The sequence below is a fragment of the Mirounga angustirostris genome, unplaced genomic scaffold (genome assembly GCF_029215605.1).
Source record: "Mirounga angustirostris isolate CCGP_5_RB_7025 unplaced genomic scaffold, mMirAng1.0.hap1 SCAF_1, whole genome shotgun sequence".
Classification (NCBI taxonomy): domain Eukaryota; kingdom Metazoa; phylum Chordata; class Mammalia; order Carnivora; family Phocidae; genus Mirounga; species Mirounga angustirostris.
Window position 1 is genome coordinate 75,829,881 of NW_026991709.1, and position 21,148 is coordinate 75,851,028.

At 39.6% G+C, this 21,148-nt stretch overlaps 1 protein-coding gene across 3 annotated transcripts in view; it reads right to left on the bottom strand.

The window, feature by feature from the left end:
- IL1RAP (interleukin 1 receptor accessory protein) overlaps window positions 1–21,148 on the bottom strand; it is a 125,186-nt gene that overhangs the window by 27,498 nt on the left and 76,540 nt on the right. For all 3 annotated transcript variants that reach the window (XM_045903156.3, XM_045903155.3, XM_054504273.2), the window contains 2 exons: window positions 13,446–13,731; window positions 8,277–8,463 (listed from right to left, as the gene is read on the bottom strand). In XM_045903156.3, the coding sequence (XP_045759112.1) occupies window positions 8,277–8,463; window positions 13,446–13,731 (473 nt within the window). The remainder of the gene's footprint in view (window positions 1–8,276; window positions 8,464–13,445; window positions 13,732–21,148) is intronic.

The following is a 21,148-nucleotide window of genomic DNA, read 5'->3' on the forward strand; positions in this document are numbered from 1 at the left end:
TTACTCCCAGGGGCAAGTGGGGGGTGGATGAGTACTGTTATCCGCATGGACAGCAACTTGCCCAATACTTGGCACATGGAAATGCTCAGTACATTTGTGTTGTAGGTCAGAAATATGAATGAGAGAAGGAAAGACACAAGACGTGGAGTTGAAAGTTCAAGCGGCATGCACATGATAACAAGAAGATGAATACAAGGATTGTAATACCTGGGATGGGGGAGTTGTAGGATGGGTAGAGAAACTGAGTGAGGATACAAAGAGTTTGAGATATAACATTAGAATAGTTATGAATATCTATTGACATTTTTGCATCTAAGATTAAGTTGCTATGAAATGCATCATACTTGTTCACAAAGTCTCGTAAGAGTTCTATCCACCAGTCACTTCCAATGAACTTCAGAACTACGTCATCCAATGTTTACACAACAAATACTTACAAAATCCCTCCCATGTGACAGGAACTGTGTTAGGAGTTATTATTATTATTATTATTATTATTATTCAATTATTCTTTCTGTCAAATAAATAAAATCTTAAAAAAAAAACACAGAATGGGTGATTCATTCAGGCTAAGTTAGCCTCAAGGCTTTACAGACACTTGAATGGGGTTTAAATTTAAAGGATGTACCTTAACTCTTCAGAAGCTCTGAAACTAACTATATATAAAATGCTGTGTGAATACACTCATATATAGAATTCAGTGTGTATGGCTTGGAAAGAAAATATGATACATACTTTCCTTATACCAAAGGTTTAAAATCACTACATAGGGACTATAGAGAAAGGAAAGAGATAACCAAACTAAGATGTCAGATCAGACTGAAACAAGCACCTTAAAATAAAGTCTATTACATAGACCTTGGACCAACTTAACAATACGTGCCATGCCAACAAGAAGGTCACACCTGGCATTCTTTCAGAAATGTTTTTCTGATGGCACTCTGTCAGAAAAAGCAAAGGTTTTCAATTTCCTGAGAGATTTAAAAACAGTATCTGGCCAATTCTGATTAACTTCACACTGAAAATTAGAGGTGGAGGTAATATTCCAATTTTAATGATCACAAGAGTACAAGAAAACCAGCTTTTTTGCAAACTGAGATCCGGAATGATATCTATCCTGCTGTATAGCAGCTGAGAGCATTTCAGCAGCTGCTATAAAGGTAATATCCAAAACATCCACCAAAGTGGTTCCTCTGATCCTCAGTAAGAAGGGGAAAATTGCCTTTGTTTTTACAAGTACCTCTGGAGAAAAATATTCAAATACCTGGTTATAACAATGAGAACAAGGAATGATCCAGGAGTATGAAAGTTAGGATGGCTCACGATATTCTAAAGCTTCAGTCTTTAAGAAAATCCAATAATAATAGTAACAACAACGGGATCACACTTACCTATGTCTTTATGCCTATGCATTCAGAAGTCCCTATGTGAATAAACAGGCAGCCTCCAATTTATAAACGTGTTGTGTTCCAGAAGTTCTTTTATAAGCTGGCTACTTGAAATTCAGTAAATCACTTTCGAACCATGGTTCGCTTTTAATGCTAGTAACAAAACCTGGCTCATTTGACAAACATTTACTGAACATCAATTTAACTCACAGGATTGTTGAATTAGAGAACTATGAATTCTGGGCCCAGACTGAAGAACACTCTGCCATACAGAAGAGAGCAGGAGAGAAGACATTCAGAGAAGAAGAATTCGAGCCTGCCCCATTTCCCCTGCAATTCTGAAAGAGAAACTTCTGATTTTCTGTTCCAACCAATCCCAGGTTTCGGAGACCCTTCTGACTTCCCCGGGTGATCTATCCACAGGTTCGCTTATGGCCCACGGTCTCCCTTGCAACCTAATCTGTGCGCAAAGATGGCTCAACCCTTCAGAGTGCTTCTCGCTCCAGAAATTAAGACTGGAGCACCCTCTCTGTGTCAATCCTGAAGAGTATAAGCTTTGGAGCCCAACAAAAGTGGCTTGAAATCCCACATTCTCCCATGACTGGCTGGATTATTTCCAGTAAATTATATAAAATAATGTAAAACTATGGGCTCTTGACATAGATTGTATAGGGCTAAATTTTGGCTCCCAGCTCTGGGACCCAGGCAAAATCTCTCAACCACTCTGTACTTGGGTTTTCTTAATGATAAAATGGAGAAAATGATAGACCCTACTTCAAGTTGAGAAAATTAAAATAATCAAAATATTTGGAAGAATTACTGTGCTCAGTAGATGTCAGCTATTGCTGTTCACCTCTCAGCCTCTGGTTCCTATATGATATCAACCCTGAAGGATGTGGTGAGTATTACATATGACGTATAAAGTACCCAGTACAAGGTATTTTACTAGGAAAATGCAAGAAATATTAGTTTCCTTTCCCTTCTTTCAATTCATCAGTTTTCACCTTCAGCCAACAGGAAAACAGATTTGCTGGAACTGATTAATGTGTCTTAACTCCCGCAGTTACTACTAAAAGAAACTATTTCTCCAATGTCAAGGTAGGGAATTCAGCTGATAACAATGGAAAGAGAACTACTGTAGGAGAGCCAAGCTATCCAGGCAGATGCAGGGGCTGACTGCAGAGGGTAGGAAATAGAAAGCAATGTCAGCATTGCTGTACAGTGATGGGAGAAATTCCCCTGCCAAGAACCCTGATTTTGTTCCCAAGATTGCAGAACTCTCAGGATTAAAGGGGTCAGTTAATTACTCAAATACGGAGAAATAAAAAGCAGCATAGCACACATCAAGAGCAACCTTTTCAGAACCATAGAATAGAAAGGACGTCTGGTTACTGGTTGTCCTTTTAGTCACCTGAACATTGTTGGGTATCTGCTATCCCAGTGGTTTCACTTGAAAGTTAGGATGTCTTGATCTTCTTTCTTTGCTTCTTGCCTCCATTCAGCCCATGAACATTCTCTCCAGATTTTGACTTTGGCCTTTTCCTTTATCATTTTATTTGTATTTTGTCTTCTTCTTAAGGGGTTCAACTATCATATACATGCATCCAATTCTCTGATCTCCAGTTTTGATTTTTTTTCCAAGCTCCAGACTCATACACATGTAGCCAGAACCTACAGGTCACTGCTACCTAGATATCTCGCAGACATCTCTAACTCCATATGACATTATCGAAACCCATTACTTGCTCCCAAACCTGCTCCTTCTCTGCTATTTCATATCTTGGTTAATAGCACCAACATTCATCCAACCAGGAAAACCAAAAATCTGGAAATCTTTGAGGATATAGAGATGGGTATGCCGTAACTGTGTCCTCAAGAAATAGTCAGTCTCATAGGGTACATGCGTGTACATTTCTCCCTCTTCTTAGAACAAACAATTAATTCTCTTTGGCACTCTTGTGGAACTTAGAATTCTACTTTTTGATAAGAATAAGAATTCTTATTTATAAACTTGTCTGAATTAAACTGTGGGATCTTTTTGGAACTATGTAGGGTAGGACATATATCTCATTCATCACTGTGTTCCCCCAAACCCCTGACATATTGCACTGACTGAATACAACTGATCTTCAACAGCTGTTGAATGTATACATGGATGACAATAAAACAATAAAGGAAGTGAAAAGCGACATGGAGATAGGCATAAATAAGTAGCTGTGGGATTATATTAGGGCAAAAATATTTCTAGCTGGAGAGAAGAGAGAACATTTCATGAAGGTGGTAGAATTTGAACTGTATAAAGAAAGAAAAGGGGAGATTCCAGGTAGGTAATGCATCAAGAAAAAGGAAAAAAAAGTAGAATATATAAGGAAATAAAATTAATTTTTTTCAGACCAAGTAGTCTGAAGTAGTCAAGTATAGAAAAAGTGAACAGGGTTAGAGATGAGAGAACTCAATTGCAGATAAGTAGAAGAATACATTTTTTAATTGGAAAATGCATTACACTTACTGATGTAAAATTGTTAATATTATTCTTTTAATCATTTTTTATGCTGTCTACTATGGAACACCACAATTACAGAATATACAATGATCACCTGTACCTAGCCTAAAGTATAAATTCAGGCTATGTCTTATTTCATCTACACCCATTCACTGCACCCCAAGATTATTATGAAGCAAATCACAGACATTATACAATTTATCTTGTAAAGATTTCTATGTGTAATCTCCAAATGACAAGATCCTTGTCTTCTGCAAGCATAACTATAGTATTATTATCACAATTTAAAAAGTAATAACTCACTGTATTATCAATTTTCTGTGTTCAGAGTTCCCTGATTTTCTCATAACTTGTTTTATAGTTTGTCTGAATAAAATACAATCTAAGGTCTATACATTGCAACTAGTTGTTATATATCTTAAACCAGTCTATCTCTCTCTCATTTTCTTTCTCCCCTCCTTCCCTCCCTATCTCTTAATCATTTTATTATAGCATAAAACATATACAAAAAACACTCAAATGTATGTATGAGTTCACGTGTCATTATAAAACAAATACCTTCATAAGCCTGCTCAGGTCCAGAATAGAATGTTACTAGTCACCCCTGAAGGCCTTCCACACGTCCCACGTTAATCACAGCTCTTTTACTAGCTCCCCCCCACAAAGTAGCCACTATCTACACTTTCATGGTAAAATCAATTTCTTATTTTCATTTATAATCTTATCACCCACAAATACATCCTTAGACACCATAGTCTCATGCATTGTTAAATGTGTCTTACATGTTTCTCTTAACCTACATATTCCCACATCATGCCTTTCTTTTTCTTGCAATTTATCTGTTGAATAATCCAGGATATTTGGCCTATAGAGTTTTCCAGTCTGGATTTTGCTGACTGCAAACTCATGGTGTAGAGCAATACATTCCTCTGTTCTCTATATATCCTGCAAAACGGCAGCAAGATGGTATTTTTCAGACTCAGGTTTAATCCATTTGGCATATTTTATTCTTTCATGAGAAGGAATATGTCTAGTTGTTTCCTTTCATATGATGGTATCAGTCATTGATGCTTCACACTCGGATTTATTAATTCAATAGGGGCTGTAAAATGATTATATACTTTTATAAAAACACACTACAATGGAATATTATGCAGCCACCAAAAGGAATGAACTCTTGCCATTTGCAACGACGTGGATGGAACTAGAGGGTATTATGCTGAATGAAATAAGTCAAACAGAGAAAGACATGTATCATGTGATCTCACTGATATGAGGAATTCTTTTTTTTTTTTTTTTAAAGATTTTAATTTATTTATTTGACAGAGAGAGACACAGCGAGAGAGGGAACACAAGCAGGGGGCGAGGGAGAGGGAGAAGCAGACTCCCCGCTGAGCAGGGAGCCCGATGCGGGGCTCGATCCCAAGACCCTGGGATCATGACCTGAGCCGACGGCAGACTCTTAACGACTGAGCCACCCAGGTGTCCCCTGATATGAGGAATTCTTAATCTCAGGAAACAAACTGAGGGTTGCTGGAGTGGTGGGGGTGGGAGGGATGGGGTGGCTGGGTGATAGACATTGGGGAGGGTATATGCTATGGTGAGTGCTGTGAATTGTATAAGACTGTTGAATCACAGACCTGTACCTCTGAAAAAAATAATACATTATATGTTAAAAAAAAAAAAAAGAAGAAGAAGAAGGTAGCAGGAAGGGAAAAATGAAGGGGGGGAAATTGGAGGAGGATACGAACCATGAGAGACTATAGACTCTGAGAAACTGAGGGTTCTAGAGGGGAGGGGAGTGGGGGGGATGGTTTAGCCTGGTGATGGGTATTAAAGAGGGCACATACTGAATGGAGTACTGGGTGTTATATGCAAACAATGAATCATGGAACACTACATCAGAAACTAATGATGTGATGTAATATATGGTGATTAACATAACATAATAAAATAAAATTTAACAAACACACTTCTCTGAACTATTTCATTAGTCAGTGCACATTTCTTATAGGAAAGGCAGAATAAAGACCCGATTTTTTTCCTTTACCAGTTTTCAAGATAACAAATTGATTTCCTATCATCCACTAAATGTGACCAATTATTTTGAAATATCATTATGAACTTATGGATTTAAATTTAATTCATAAGATTCAACCTACTGTGATTAATAACCTTACTGAAGTTCAAATTGTTCCACTGGCCAATGGAAAACTCTTTAAAGTTGGCTCCTAAGTCATTTCATTAATGACTTAAACTGTTAGATGCTAACATTTTAAACTATGATTATGAATTGCCTATTTCTTCTTTTAAATCTGTCAACTTTTGCTTCATGCAATCAGACACACTGCTGTGAGGCACATATACTTGTACTATTTTTATGACTTCCTGATGAATTGACCCTTTTATTATTCTGAAAAGTCCTCTTTATCTCTGGTGATACTCATTGTCTACAGTCTACTATATGTGTTACTGGTATATCCATTCTAACCTTATTTTTATTCATCATTTATTTTCAATTTTAAATTCTTTCTCCCTTCCATTTTCTGTTCATCTTAAGTCATTATCTATCATGTTCGTTTGCTGTTATCTCTTAGGTTTTAGCTTCCTTTCTGAAATGACTTATTTCCTTCTTCCTAACTTTCTATTTCTGGACTTTTCTAATTCTTACTGATCTATGTTATTCTTTCTCATCTCATTTCTTTATGTCTTTTAGCTCATTTTTTTTTTTAAAGATTTTATTTATTTATTTGACAGAGAGAGACACAGCGAGAGAGGGAACACAAGCAGGGGGAGTGGGAGAGGGAGAAGCAGACTCCCCGCCGAGCAGGGAGCCCGATGCGGGGCTCGATCCCAGGACTCTGGGATCATGACCAGAGCCGAAGGCAGACGCTTAACGACTGAGCCACTCAGGCGCCCCTTTTAGCTCATTTTTTAATAGTGAGTCACATTATGTTCTTCTGGCATGCTTTCTCTTTTTTGGTAGAAATGTTATTCTGCTTCTTATTCTCTTTTTTCTTCTAAGTTTGAAAGGGATTTTACCTTGGTTCTTTTTTTTTTTTAGGGTTTTATTTTTATTTATTTAGAGAGAGAGAGCACATCCTCCCTTGGGTGGGGGAGGGAGAGAGAATCCCAAGCTGACTCTGCACTGAGCATGGAGCCCGACGTGGGCCTCGATCTCAGAACTCTGAGATCATGACCCTTGAGCCAAAATCAAGAGTCAGACGCTTAATTGACTGAGTCACCCAGGTGCCCCTATTGTGGCTCTTTTTGTTGTTCATTTTTTGGTAAAACTTGTTTTTTTCTGAGCTTTTGAACATGGCAGGATTTTCTAACATCACAGGGATCCCTCTTCCAAACTATGGTCTTGAGATTTCCTGAGCCTGCTGCTTCTCCGTTTTTTAGCTCCGTTTTAGCTCTTTCCTTCCTCTATATTGTCCCGATCCTGTTTACTTCTGATCACACTCCCAGCCACTTGTCCTCAGTGCAAGTGGCAGTTTTTCAGAGTTGTGAGGCACTAGAACAATTTCAGTTCCTTCAGAATTTCTTACTATGGGCCTCTTGGACTCACCGCCTGTTAGAGAGCAAAACTCTTCCCAACTTCAGCTGCTGTTCTCAGACTGGCTCACCATCCCTCACTTTACAGTGAGGACCACTGGTTCCTTGTTCTCAAGTCTGCCAGATACCATATTACTTCCATCTGCCCCCTTCCCTAGACACTGATTCTATATGTGGTTTGTCTCACTCACGTCATCGAAAGTGATTCTTGTGGATAACTTGTCACTGAGTTTGTTCTAAATGTTGTCCAGTAGTTTTTAGCTTTGGCATATGTGGGTATTTGAGGAGATTAAAAAAATAAGGCTGCTGCCACAGGTGCCACCTTCCAACACTTTCATTTTTGATTAAACACTTTCCAAGTCTCTCAGATGTGGAGGAGACCACAGATGGACTGTGCCCACAAATGAGGGTAAACAGAGAACGCATACAAATAATAGAATACAGTGCTGACTAATCAAGGAGTTGACATTCACCAAATGAGCAAGCAGCTTCTGACCTCACTCAACAGTGAACAGAAGTGTGTGGGCATTTCTCAAATGGTATCTCATAGGAAGTTAATAGAAATATGGTAGTTCTAGTTGGCCAGTGAATGTAATTTAGGAAATGATGAGTTGAGGCAAAGCATTCTCTACCACTTCCTTAAAATGGCACACAAAATAAATAAATAAAAATGGCACAAAGTGAAGAAGTGGTAAAAGATTTGTATAAAGTTTTTAAGGGAGAAATAAAAAATCTGATGAGAAAAATCTCAGTTTCAACATTAACTCAACAATCAAGGGCAGATATTGCCAGTTTAGAGAGAGTAAGATGCTCTTGAGTTTCCTTACCATGTACCAAGTGATGGTTGGTTTGACAGTGGAAGGAAAGAATCCATCTACATTTGGACACGTGATCTTCTGAACACCATACTCTATATACAGTTTATGCAGCGGGAGTTTCATGGAGGAATTGAAGCAGCTGTCTTTCTGAACCACTTCCAGAGGAAACGCAACTTTGCTGCAGTATGTGGTATTCCTGAAAAGAGAAACAGCCAATAAATGGGCAATCTCCTTTGAATCGGATTGGATGCAGCAATCATATTGAAATGAGTTAAGTGAAATAATGCTGCGCACTGAGACCTCATTTACATGTCAGTTCACATAGGAATTAAAATTAACAAGTCAGGAAATGACAGGTGTTGGAGGGGAGGAGGAGAAAGGGGAACCCTCCTACACTGTTGGTGGGAATGCAAGCTGGTGCAGCCACTCTGGAAAACAGTATGGAGGTTCCTCAAAAACTTGAAAATAGAGCTACCGTATGACCCAGCAATTGCACTACTGGGTATTTACCCCAAAGATACAAAAGTAGGGATCCGAAGGGGTACGTGCACCCCGATGTTTATAGCAGCAATGTCCACAATAGCCAAACTGTGGAAAGAGCCAAGATGTCCATCGACAGATGAATGGATAAAGAAGATGTGATATATATAGACAATGGAATATTATGCAGCCATTAAAAAAATGAAATCTTGCCATTTGCAATGACCTAGATGGCACTGGAGGGTATTATGCTGAGCAAAGTAAGTCAATCAGAGAAAGACATGTATCATATGACCTCACTGATATGAGGAATTCTTAATCTCAGGAAATAAACTTAGGGTTGCTGGAGTGGTGGGAGTGGGAGGGATGGGGTGGCTTGGTGATAGATATTGGGGAGGGTATGGGCTATGGTGAGCGCTGTGAATTGTGTAAGACTGTTGAATCACAGACCTGTACCTCTGAAACAAATAATACATTATATGTTAAAAAAAAAAAAGAAGAAGAAGAAGAAGATAGCAGGAAGGGAAGAAGGAAGGGGGGTAAATTGGAGGGGGAGACGAACCATGAGAAACTATGGACTCTGAGAAACAAACTGAGGGTTCTAGAGGGGAGGGGGCTTGGGGAAGGGGCTAGCCTGGTGATGGATATTAAAGAGGGCACATACTGAATGGAGCACTGGGTGTTATACGCAAACAATGAATCATGGAATACTACATCAAAAACTAATGATGTAATGTATGGTGATTAACATAGCATAATAAAAAAAATGTTAAAAAAATAATAAATAAATAAATAAAATAAAATAAAATAGCAACTCCCTATTTAAAAAAATGTGTTATGGAGGTATTTCCTATACCAATTTGACGTCACAAAATAAAAACAGACACAATTCACTACTGTTGGTATACTAAAATATTTACATTTTAGGATGCCTGGGGAATTGCATTTATGTTTGAATGTCTACACAGGTCATTTAGTCTGCCTCAGGGCTCTTCTCCTCCCATCAGCCCACCTTCTACATGGAGGCTTTCCATGTCATCCTCCATGCACCCCATTTCTAAATTAGGCCTCTCATTCTCTGAGCACCTCAAACATTTCCTTGATTGAATTTATATAGTTCAAACAGGACATGACCATGTGTGTCTTCTTTTGTTCCTTGCATGTAGTACAGCGTCTAAACTTTCAGTAGGCACCAACTAAATGTTTCTTAAATGAATGGAATGGATGTAAAATGTATGTCTATGCATAGGAAAACAATAAAAGGGTACACAGATAATAAAAATAACTGATTTCTTAGGGTGATAGGTAAATGGGTCATTCACTGTCTACCCTTTTTTGTGATGTCTATTTAAGGTGCCAAATACAGGGGTGCCTGGGTGGCTCAGTGGGTTAAGCGTCTGCCTTCAGCTCAGGTCATGATCCCAGATTCCTGGGATCGAGCCCCGCATCAGGCTCCCTGCTCAGTGGGAAGCCTGCTTCTCCCTCTCCCACTCCCCCTGCTTGTGTTCCCTCTTTCGCTGTGTCTCTCTGTCAAATACATAAATAAAATCTTTAAAAAAAATAAAAAAAAAATAGGGGCGCCTGGGCGGCTCAGTGGGTTAAGCGGCTGCCTTCAGCTCAGGTCATGATCCCAGGGTCCTGGGATCGAGCCCCTCATCGGGTTCCCTGCTCGTCGGAGAGCCTGCTTCTCCCTCTCCCTCTGTCTGCCACTCTGCCTACTTGTGCCCTCTATCTCTGTTAAATAAATAAAGATCTTTAAAAATAAATAAATAAATAAAAATAAATAAATAAAAATAAGGTGCCAAATACATATTAGATACTCATTTACTAATTAATTGAGACTAAATACAATGAAATGGGGGGATGCATTTCCCTCCCCAAGAAGGGATGTTTAAAGATGATTTATGACAATGGTAATAAGGTGAGAAGGGACAGTGGCAGCCATAATCGCCACCTAAAAATAGCGAAAGGTCTACCACGTGGAAGAATTATGCTACAGATGGAAATTATACAGAGGGTAATTTTCAGCTTCATAAGATATATTCTCTGACTTAAAATAATAATGAACAGTGGTGGAACTGATTTTTCCGGCTTTAAAAGTAAAATCTGGATGTTATCCTCAGAGGGGTATTGAAGCAAGAATACAAGTGGTACAGTCCTGGAGGATGAATCTTAATTTATGGCCTTTGATTCTACACAGTTTAGTTTAAGGTCATTCTCCACTTAGGAATTGCTTCAGGGCTGTGGGAAGCTTCTGATGTCCCCACCAGACAAGTTCACTTCTAGATTTTCTTTAGGGACATAGAAGATAGGCCGACAGGAAAACTGAAGAGATGGCCATTTGGAAGTTGGTAAATCACATTAAAGGAATACTCAGGCCTTAACAGCCACACTGCTCCCGTAATGTAAAAGAAGGTTAGAAAAGTTTGAGGAAGAGCTCTAGACAAGTAGGAAACAGAAACAGAGTTAATGAAACACTAAAATGCAGAGTAGAGAACAAGGCCATCCACAAAGCTACTGATGACGCCTTTCCAGCTACTTCCTGATGTCCACCTGTGGAATGTTAACGGATTAACAGCTGCCAAAGATGGAAAGGAACTCAAGGAGCATTTAGGCTGATTTTCTCATTGGGTGGATACAGATGCCAAAGCTCTCAGACACAGACTGACGTGCCTAAGGTCACCAGCTGAGTAGCGTCAGGGCTGGGATGAATGGATACAGATGCCAAAGCTCTCAGACACAGACTGACGTGCCTAAGGTCACCAGCTGAGTAGCGTCAGGGCTGGGATGATGGCCTGGTTTCTGTGTTTTTTCATCCAGTGCTCTTTCCACTATAATCTGTCCTATCCTCTCCTATAAAGCTGTCTTGGGACATAAATAGTGGACAAGGGGTTCTTTGGAAGACACACACTGGTCTAGAGTCCACTCCCATAAAATAAAGAGTTGGGTGAAAACCTCAAAAGCACCTTCAGAGGTTCCAAGGGACTCCCAAGGACACAGTGATGAAAATGCTTTCTGTGACAGAGAAGAGGTCCTTTTTCATTTAATTGTAACACAGCTTAAATATATCAAAAGGTAGTCACATCTCTCCATCAGAGAACAGTTCATAGCCATGAGAGACAAGGGACATTCAAAAGATGGTGTGGAATTATCTATTGTTATGTTATTCTATGCTGTTGTATTGTTATATCATTCAGCCCTATTGTTATGGGCTGAATTGAGTCCCCTAAATTCATATGTTGAATACCTAAACTCCAGTAATTCAGAATGTGACATATTTGGAGACAAGTCTTGAAAGAGGTAATTAAGGTAAAATGAGAATGGTGGGCCCTAATCCAATATGACTGTGTGCTTATAAAAGAGGAGATTAGGACAGAGATGATGCAGGGGGGAGACCATGTGAAGACATGGAAAGAAGATGGCCATCCACAAACCAAGGAGAGAGAAATGACACCAATCCTGCCAACAACTTGATCTTGGAATTCTAGCCTCCAGAACTGCAAGAACACAAATTTCTGGTATTTAAGCCACCGTCTGTGGTGTTTTGTTTTAGTAGCCCTAGCAAACCACTGCTCCTATTAAACAGTAGGAAACTGTGTAAAAACAAAACAAAAACAAAAACACTCATAATCCATAAGCCAGATGGGAATTTAAAAAACAAAGTCAGGCTTGGAAGCTAAAAGGGGACCTTGGGAAAAAAAGTAGCCAAAGATCTAAGCCTCAAAAATGATTATTCTTCAGAGGCACTTCAGGTTTTGTTTCTTTTTTTTTTTTTTAAGATTTTATTTATTTGCGAGAGAGAGAATGAGAGACAGAGAACGTGAGAGGGAGGAGGGTCAGGGGGAGAAGCAGATTCCCTGCTGAGCAGGGAGCCTGACGTGGGACTCGATCCCAGGACTCCAGGATCATGACCCGAGCCAAAGGCAGTCGCTCAACCAACTGAGCCACCCAGGTGCCCCGCACTTCAGGTTTTTTAAAGCTTTTTTTTTTTCAGAGCAGAAACAGTATTAATCTGTGGTAATAGAAGAATAGGTATATTATGGAATAAAATGCAAAATCTACATGAATTTTCAAGATTAAACAAAGTGGATTTGAAAGAAATTTTGCAGTCTTGGTAGGGTTCTTTGGATTATATTCTTAGATTCCCAGTGATACGGTGTTTATTTGCTTTGTAGGGGAATTTTGGTGAAAAAGTTTGAAAGGCATTGTTCTAAATACATTTGATATCTCCCAAATATTCTTTCTTCCATAGGCATCCTAAGGCTTTCTTCTGTGTCAGGGACCTCGAAAGATGCCAAGAATAACAGAAATGAATAGGTCCTGCTCTCCACCCTGCTCATTGTCTAGGGAAATAGATGCTTCCAGGTGGGGCAGAAATGCAGGCAGGTTCTAACATCAGGGAAAAGGCACAAATAAACAAGGCTCCATGATTAGATAATCTTGATATACGTCAGGGTTTGAAAAGGAGCCACTTATGGAGAAAGTTCTCAGGAGTACAGCCATTTTTCTCTGCACACCTCTTAGGCAACCTCTGCTAATCCACTGAGGTGAGGTGTAACTCCAGATGTTTTCTTCCCTTACATATTCAGTCTGACATATACATCTGGAAAAACTGTGGTTGTAATTTCTTCCCTGAAGAAATTACATCATCCAGGAACTAAAGGGAAAAGAGACAGTCATCACCAAGAATCAGGCTACCTTAACATGCAGGTGTAGTTGCCCGTGTCATTGAGGAGGGTGGGTCGGAACCAGAGCACGTCTTTCTCCTTACTGATGCGGTTGTCAGGGAGGCGGAAGTTAATCGGCTCCTCCAGGTCCCGGTCCTGCCTCGTCCAATACCAGATCAGAGTAAGGCCCGCCGAGTGAGCTGTGCTGTAGTTGTATTTCAAGAAATGTTCAAAGAGTGGGCACTTGATGCGAGCTGGCTCATCTTCAAACACTTGGATCTGCCTCATGGTATCAAGTCCCCAATCATCACAGCGTTCTGGAATGATCAAAAAGAAAGAAGAGGCCAGTGAGTTATCTCATGTTAAAGGCCTGGAGAAAACACACCTTCTCAGGACACCCAATTTTTTCCAGAAACCCCCTTGTCTGGCTATGTTCAGTAATAATAGCCTGGGAGTAGTCACCTGTGGCATGAAGAAATGACTTTTCCACTTTCCTTTATCATCTTTTCATTACCTCATGGATAATGATTTGATCTGATAACTTGATCCTGTCGTACCCTATAAGGTATGGGGGAGAATCTCGCCTGAAAAAAGCAGTCATGTGCTCTTTCACCCTCTGGAGACAGAGGAGGTTCTGAGGGGAAAATTATAACTGAAAAGACAACCCTCCAAGACTCTCAGTTCTTCCCTGGTCTCCTGATCTCCAGGCTAGATCTGCCGAGGCAAAGATATCTACATCATAGACTCAGGAGCAAAACTAGATATGTAATAAATAAAATGAAGTATGTCACTAAACTTTATGGTTGCTTATTAAGGCAACGTTTTTGTGGCAGCAGATAATTGAGAGAACAACTAAATTTGTGGTTACTTTAATTTTGATAAAAGCAAAAATTTGAAGCTTTATGACTTGCAGAAGGATTTGTAAGCAATAAATCCCTAGGTAAGTAATAGATCTCTGAGAAATTTAACAAACTGGCTTTTCCAAGTCTCAGCAAATTACTATTATTTATAATTGCTATGCTTTTAATAAGAAACACCTTTTAAAATCCAGTATACAAAGAAAGAATTGGGAAGATCAAAATGTTGTTCACACCAATACGAACATGATAGTAATTTTTTTCATAAAACATCTATCTTACCAAATTCTTCAAATACAATTTCATTAAAGCTACAAAGTTGCAGAATCAGCTCATTCAGTTTATAGGAAATTACAACCACAGTTTTTCCAGATGTATATGTCAGACTGAATATATACAACCATTTTCACTCCTTTCTGAAACTCCACTAAACCTAAAATAATTTTTTCAAGACATAACCCCAAGTAAGAGCAAAAATAGGAGAAAAGATAGTAACAACATCAAAATTGACAAGCTGTAACCAGTTCAGCCCATTTAAATAGATAAATCCTAAACCAGCAGGGAAAAGCTGGGGAGCACACCCATGTGCATTTCAGAATACTGGGAAAACCCAGAAGGAACTGCCAACCCCAAGATAAGGAATCACCATTGCCATTAGCCCAATATCTCTGGGTTCTCTTCCTAGGCATATTGTAAGAATCTGCTTTTCTGCCCCTCTGGAGGAGGGGCCATGTGACCGAGTTTGGCCAATATGATGTAGTGAGTGTCACTTGTGTTGATTATCTTAAGGGCTAGAGCATATTTTATCATGCTCCATTTTCTTCTGCCCTGGCAAATATAAAAGCACAGAAACTAAGCCTCCTTTAGCTTGGGTCCCTTGATGTAGATGACATACAGCAAAAGAAGAAGAAGAAAAAAAAAAAACAGAAGAGAACCATCAATTAAATAAGTTGATGAAAATAGACTTACCCCACAAAAATATTTTCTAAAATCGTGGAAAGAGTTTAAAAACTACCAAAGAGTAAGAAAGGAGATAAAAAATGATCACATACAAAAGACAGGAATCGAAATGGCTGTGGAAATTTCAAAAACAAGACAAGAAGCCAGAAAATAATGAAGCTATCTTCTTTTTTTTTTTTTTAACATATAATGTATTATTTTCAGGAAGGGAAAAATGAAGGCGGGGAAATAGGAGGGGGAGACGAACCATGAGAGACTATGGACTCTGAGAAACAAACTGAGGGTTCTAGAGGGGAGGGGGCTTGGAGGAGGGGCTAGCCCGGTGATGGGTATTAAAGAGGGCACGTACTGAATGGAGCACTGGGTGTTCTACGCAAACAATGGATCAAGGAACACTACATCAAAAACTAATGATGTAATGTATGGTGATTAACATATCATCATAAAAAAAATAATGAAACAATATAGGTGAAGGGAAATTATTTCCAATCTTGAATCTAAACCCAAGGAAACAATCAAGTGTGAACGTGGCATTTCCAGACACATCAAGACTCAGTAATTTTCCTTCCCATATGCTCTTTATCAGGAGGCTTCTGAGGTACTTGCTGTTACCAAAATGAGAGGGGGAAAAAATAGCAAATTATGGGATCGAGGAAGAGGGGATCCAATTCAAGAGAGAGGGGAAAGAAATCCGCAGAATAACAATGAAAGAGATCTCAGGCTAACAGCTATGCAGCGGGGTTTAGGGTGAACAAGAGTAAATAGAAGGTAATGGAAATCTCCAGTTAAAAAAATGATAATTTTAACTAATGAATTATCTGATGAAATTAGCACTGTGGAAAATTATGCTAAAAGGCAACTGTAAAGTATGAAAACAGTTACCCAAAAGGTCCAAATTAAAGTAAGCATATGAAGGCAAGGAAATTAATAACTTCCCAAAATAAGAAAGTAAACATAATCACAGTTCACTAATATATGAAGGCATATTAATTAAATGATTATTGATTTAACCAAATATTGTAGTATTAGTAGATAGAGAGGAAAGGGTAAGTTAAGGAGAGGGGATGGCTATTTAAGAGAGGAAAAAAAAATCTCATTTAATATAATTAAAAAGTGAACAATATAATGCCCGGGGTTACTAAATGAAAAATAGCAATATACACAAATTGATTAGCAAAATATAGATAGGAAATGCGAGAATAAATAAACAAAATACTTAAAAGTGGTGGTTTCTGAAGAAGAGAGCTAACGGATGTGAGGAAAGTTAAGGAAGAAAGAGTACAGTTTTTTTGGTATAAGCCTTTTAATATACTGGCCTTAAAAAAAATCTCCGTGAATGATTTCCATTGAACATCATTAAAATAATAATTAAGAAAAAAAAAGGAAGGTAGGAAGGGAGGGAGGGCATATCTATCATGCAACATAATTGGCAAAACCATTCTCAGTGTCTAACCACCCTGATCGTATTTACTCTGTTAGGAAAAAAAAAAAAAGCCTTGATTTCATTTTTTAATTTGGTATCACTATGCTTTGGCACAGCAGTCATTTCACTTTTGACTCACCAAGTGATAGTTTAAAAGAAAAAGAGAACGACAGGCCGTTGGGCGGCTGACGGTGTCTGGACCTTCACCATATTATTTGTTATCTGAATGACAGAGATGCTACCGCCTTCTGCATTGCGTAAAAATATTCTTTATGCTGCTCCTAAAGGCACCTCTCTCAAGAGCTCTGCACTATTTGTCCAAATCTGGATGACGGCAGAGGCAAGGCGATCAGATGCAAATGATCGTCCTTCCTGCAACCCTACTCTCTGATATATCTCAATTCAGATCGCCCCAACTTGGGCCAGTAGACAGCAGTCTCACGCCACGACTCTCCTAACAGGAGCACTGGAAAACTGGAGAGAAAGAGGAAGCCCTTCGGAGGGCTAATGGTACTTTGATTAAAGGAGACTTCCTGACACCAACATTACAAATTATCACTTTGTTTGGTCCCTGGAGGTCTTTACAGTCCTGGGCATGATTAATAGTAAGATAGATGACAAGTGACAGGTCAATTTTTCTTGTGTAAAAGTAGGAGAATGCACACTGTGGAAAGGGAGACAGAGAGCTGGTGGGACACCCCAACCACAAGCTAGTGTGACATCCCACCAACTTAGGAAGTACGTGTGACCACAAGGGTGACCACAAGGGTAGATGTGGCAGAGACTGGGTAAGTGTTCACGAACCCTGGTTGGAGACTACACAGATACCCTTAGCAACTGAACTGGAGCTATTTGATTTGGTTCCGGCCAATGAATGAGGCCAGAAATGGTTTATCTTGAAACTCCCAACATAATCTCCGACGCTCTCTCCTGTCCTCATATGGAGACCCTGAGCGCCAGAAAAGTTTGAATAAGGTAACTTCACAAGATGGAAGGAGTCTGGATTCCTCTCACTGCTTGGAGCAGAGCTCCACAGAGATGCCATCACTCTCTCAAGGGGCTGTGGTTGAGTGAAAAATCAACTTCTGTTGTCTTAAATCACTGAGATTTGGGGGACATGTCACAGTGACTAGCTTTACCTATCTTGACTACTAAAAGAAGGCAGAATTTTCCTTTTATAACATAACTCAATAAATCAAGTGCAGACACATTTTAAAATAGCATTTGTTAAAGGCCCTTGCATACTAAAATTCAAATACAGATCAATCACCAAGATTTGGGGCTGATTCCTGAGACTTAATATCTTTTCAATCAATAATGTGATTCATCTTAAAGTGGAAAAGAGATCATTACACCTGCTAGGTATCTCCCTTACAGAATGTTCCTTGGGCCAAATAAACATATCTATAAAGCGAATCAGCCTCCATTACATTAGGGACTGAAAACACACGTATCGGTATTCCTAAACATTAGCCCAGAAAAGGTATTATTATTGAGCTTTTTCTCTGGGTTATTTTCCCATTTGAAATTTGTTCTGTGAGTTTTTAAGTTTCCCTTGCCAGCCAGCCACCTGAGGGTATTTTGTCAGAGCTTTTTAAATTATCCAATGAACAAATAAAAATAAAATCTATGGCAACAGGCTGGAGTGTCATGTAATACCAAATTAATTATATGACTCACTGCAGGCACCAGCCGAAGAAAAGACTGAGGAAAAGGCTGTTATGCAAATAGATTTGTCTCTAATACCAGCAAAGGGAATTTAGCAAATTATTGGCACAGAGAATTACTTTTTGTGTAGAATGTCCATTCTTACCCAGTTGACTCCACAGTGGAAGTCCTCTCTAAATTGGCCCTCAACATGGGGAGCCACAAAGTCATCGTTCTCCTCAGCCAAAGGATTTCTTAAGGCTGAGGCTTGGTGGCACTGAGAACTAATGGAATGTGCAAAGCCTCCCAAAGCCAAGTCACTGGAAAATCCAACCCACGCTCCTGACAGCAATTAGCATTTATATAGCAGGGTATACATTTTAACTAATTAATCTCACAACACCCTCTTGGGCTTTCATGCCCATTCCCACATTACATGCCAGGAAACGGAGACAGAGAGATTAATTGACTTACTTTTGCCTGAGTAGTAGCACAAATAAAAGCTGCCTGAACATAGATCTCGGATGCTTGTCCCCAGTCTACGCTCACACATTCAAAGCAAGATATTTCCCACAGGAAAGCTATTCATGTATTTGTATTTATTAAATATTCGCTCAGAGCCTGCTGTGAGCAAGGCACTGTGCTGGGTGCTGGGGCAGAGAGACATGCAGACTTAAAAACTCAGGAAGCTCAGGTACAGGAAAGAAAGAGGAAGCGATTTAACTACTGGAATTACGTCCCGTATGTAATTATTTGCCATGTACCCTTTATCTGACATATTGCCTTGGACAAAATGCTTCCCCTCTCAGACTCAGTTTCTGCATGTATCCCATGCCCACCTTATAGTGTTGAATGAGGACTAAAGGGCCCCGTAGAATGAAAGGAGCTCAGTACAGATTAGGCTAAATTCGCATAATAAATCTGAGTAGGTCCTCGCCTGTCAAGAAGTTGACAATCTTGGAAAAAAGGAAGACTAAATGAAAATACCTGGCGGAATGAGCCAACTATTATAACAGGCTTCTAGGTAGGAGAACAGCTATTATATGATTATATTATATTATGTTAGATAGGGGATGGCAATGGTAGTCCTGAGATTGGATTGTGATCAGAAACAGTCCCTTTTTTACATCTTCAACCGGAACTCAGTGGGCTTTAAAAACTGTCCCATCGGTACATTCTAGGAATCTTATCTAGGCCTGAGGGCAGAGATTAAGTATAATGGAAAGGCTAGTTTTACAATCCATTCTTAAAGTTTTGCTTAATTTTGTTTTTCTAGAGGTATGTGTGCCTTCTCAGGAAATCTGAGCCTGGGACGGTGATCCAGGGAGAATCCAAGGTGTGAGCAATGTTGCATGAGTGACACGATGACAAAGAGTAAGTCAACGAGTTAAGTGTGGGTGAGTTTCCAAGGCAAGATATAGGGGTGCCAGACACTGAAACACTAGCAGGAGCCCTGACAGAAGACGCATGTGGCACAGAGCACAGAGCAGTACGGTGGAGGGTAACACACACGATTCAAAGGCAGGCTTTGAATTCAAACCTTCTGGCTTTAATAAGTCATTTAAAAACTACATACTGAGCATCCTGTCCTGTGGCAAATGCTAAAGCAGATGCTCAGGATGCACTGGGGAACAAAACAAAGGTCGCATGGAGCTCACCTTCTTAACACAGGGAGACCGACAATAAACAGTTGACACACTAAATAAGAAACGTATAGAGTATACCGGTAGGTAAGTCAATGGAACAAAGAAACACATAAAACCTGGTAAGAGGGATCAGGAATGAGGGAGGGGGAAGAGGGAAGAGGGAGAAGCATGCAATTTTGAAGAGGGTAGTCAGGGTAAGTCCCTCAGCCATTATGAACCTCAGCTTCCCAAACCAGAAATTCAAGTTCATACTTGAATGTACTTAAATGTACTCTACTCTGTAGATTAGTTATGAAAACTGAATGAGCCTAAGACATAAAGTACTATACATAGCAACTGTAAAGGTCTATGCACATATCATCTACAATTAATCTGTGGACTGCCATTTTCTATGGAAAACACTTCCGTCACTCCAGTCTATGCAAGAGACTGCTAGACATGTCCCATTTACCATGTCCACACACTCCCTTTCTTCAAAAGTATGGGAATTTTCATCTGGGCACATTGCCATTCAGAATAAAGGCTACATTTCCCAAGCTTTTCTGTCACTGGGAAGTGCTCAGGTGACAAAGTTCTGACCAATAGAATATGTTTGAAATTTCATGTGGTAGATTCTAAAAACCATTCTCTTTTTTTTTTTTTAACTTTGTTGTTTTTCTTTTAAGATTTTATTTATTTATTCACGAGAAACAGAGAGAGAGAGAGGCAGAGGCAGAGGGAGAAGCAGGCTCCCCGCAGAGCAGGGAGCCCGATGCGGGACTCAATCCCAGGACGCTGGGATCATGGCCTGAGCCGAAGGCAGACGCTTAACCGACTGAGCCACCCAGGCGTCCCTCTGAAAACCATTCTTGAGAGGTGCTGATATGTTCCTATGTTTCCTATGCTCCTGCTACCATCCTGCTGCTTGGAACATGGATGCTACATCATGGACCATGAGAATGAAGGCCACACCCAAAAAATGGTGAAATGGGAAAGTGAAAGGAGTAACATAAGGCACTGCCTTACCAGCCCTGAGCTTTCTAGCTGTAGATTTTACATGAGAAATAAATCTTTGTGTATCCTTGCTACTCCGAGTGTCATCCACAACCCACCAGCATCATCAGAGTCTTGAGAGCTTGTCAGAACTTCAGATCTTCTGCACCACCCAGACTACCTGAATCAGAACCTACAGCTTAACAAGATCCTCAGATTATTCCTAAGC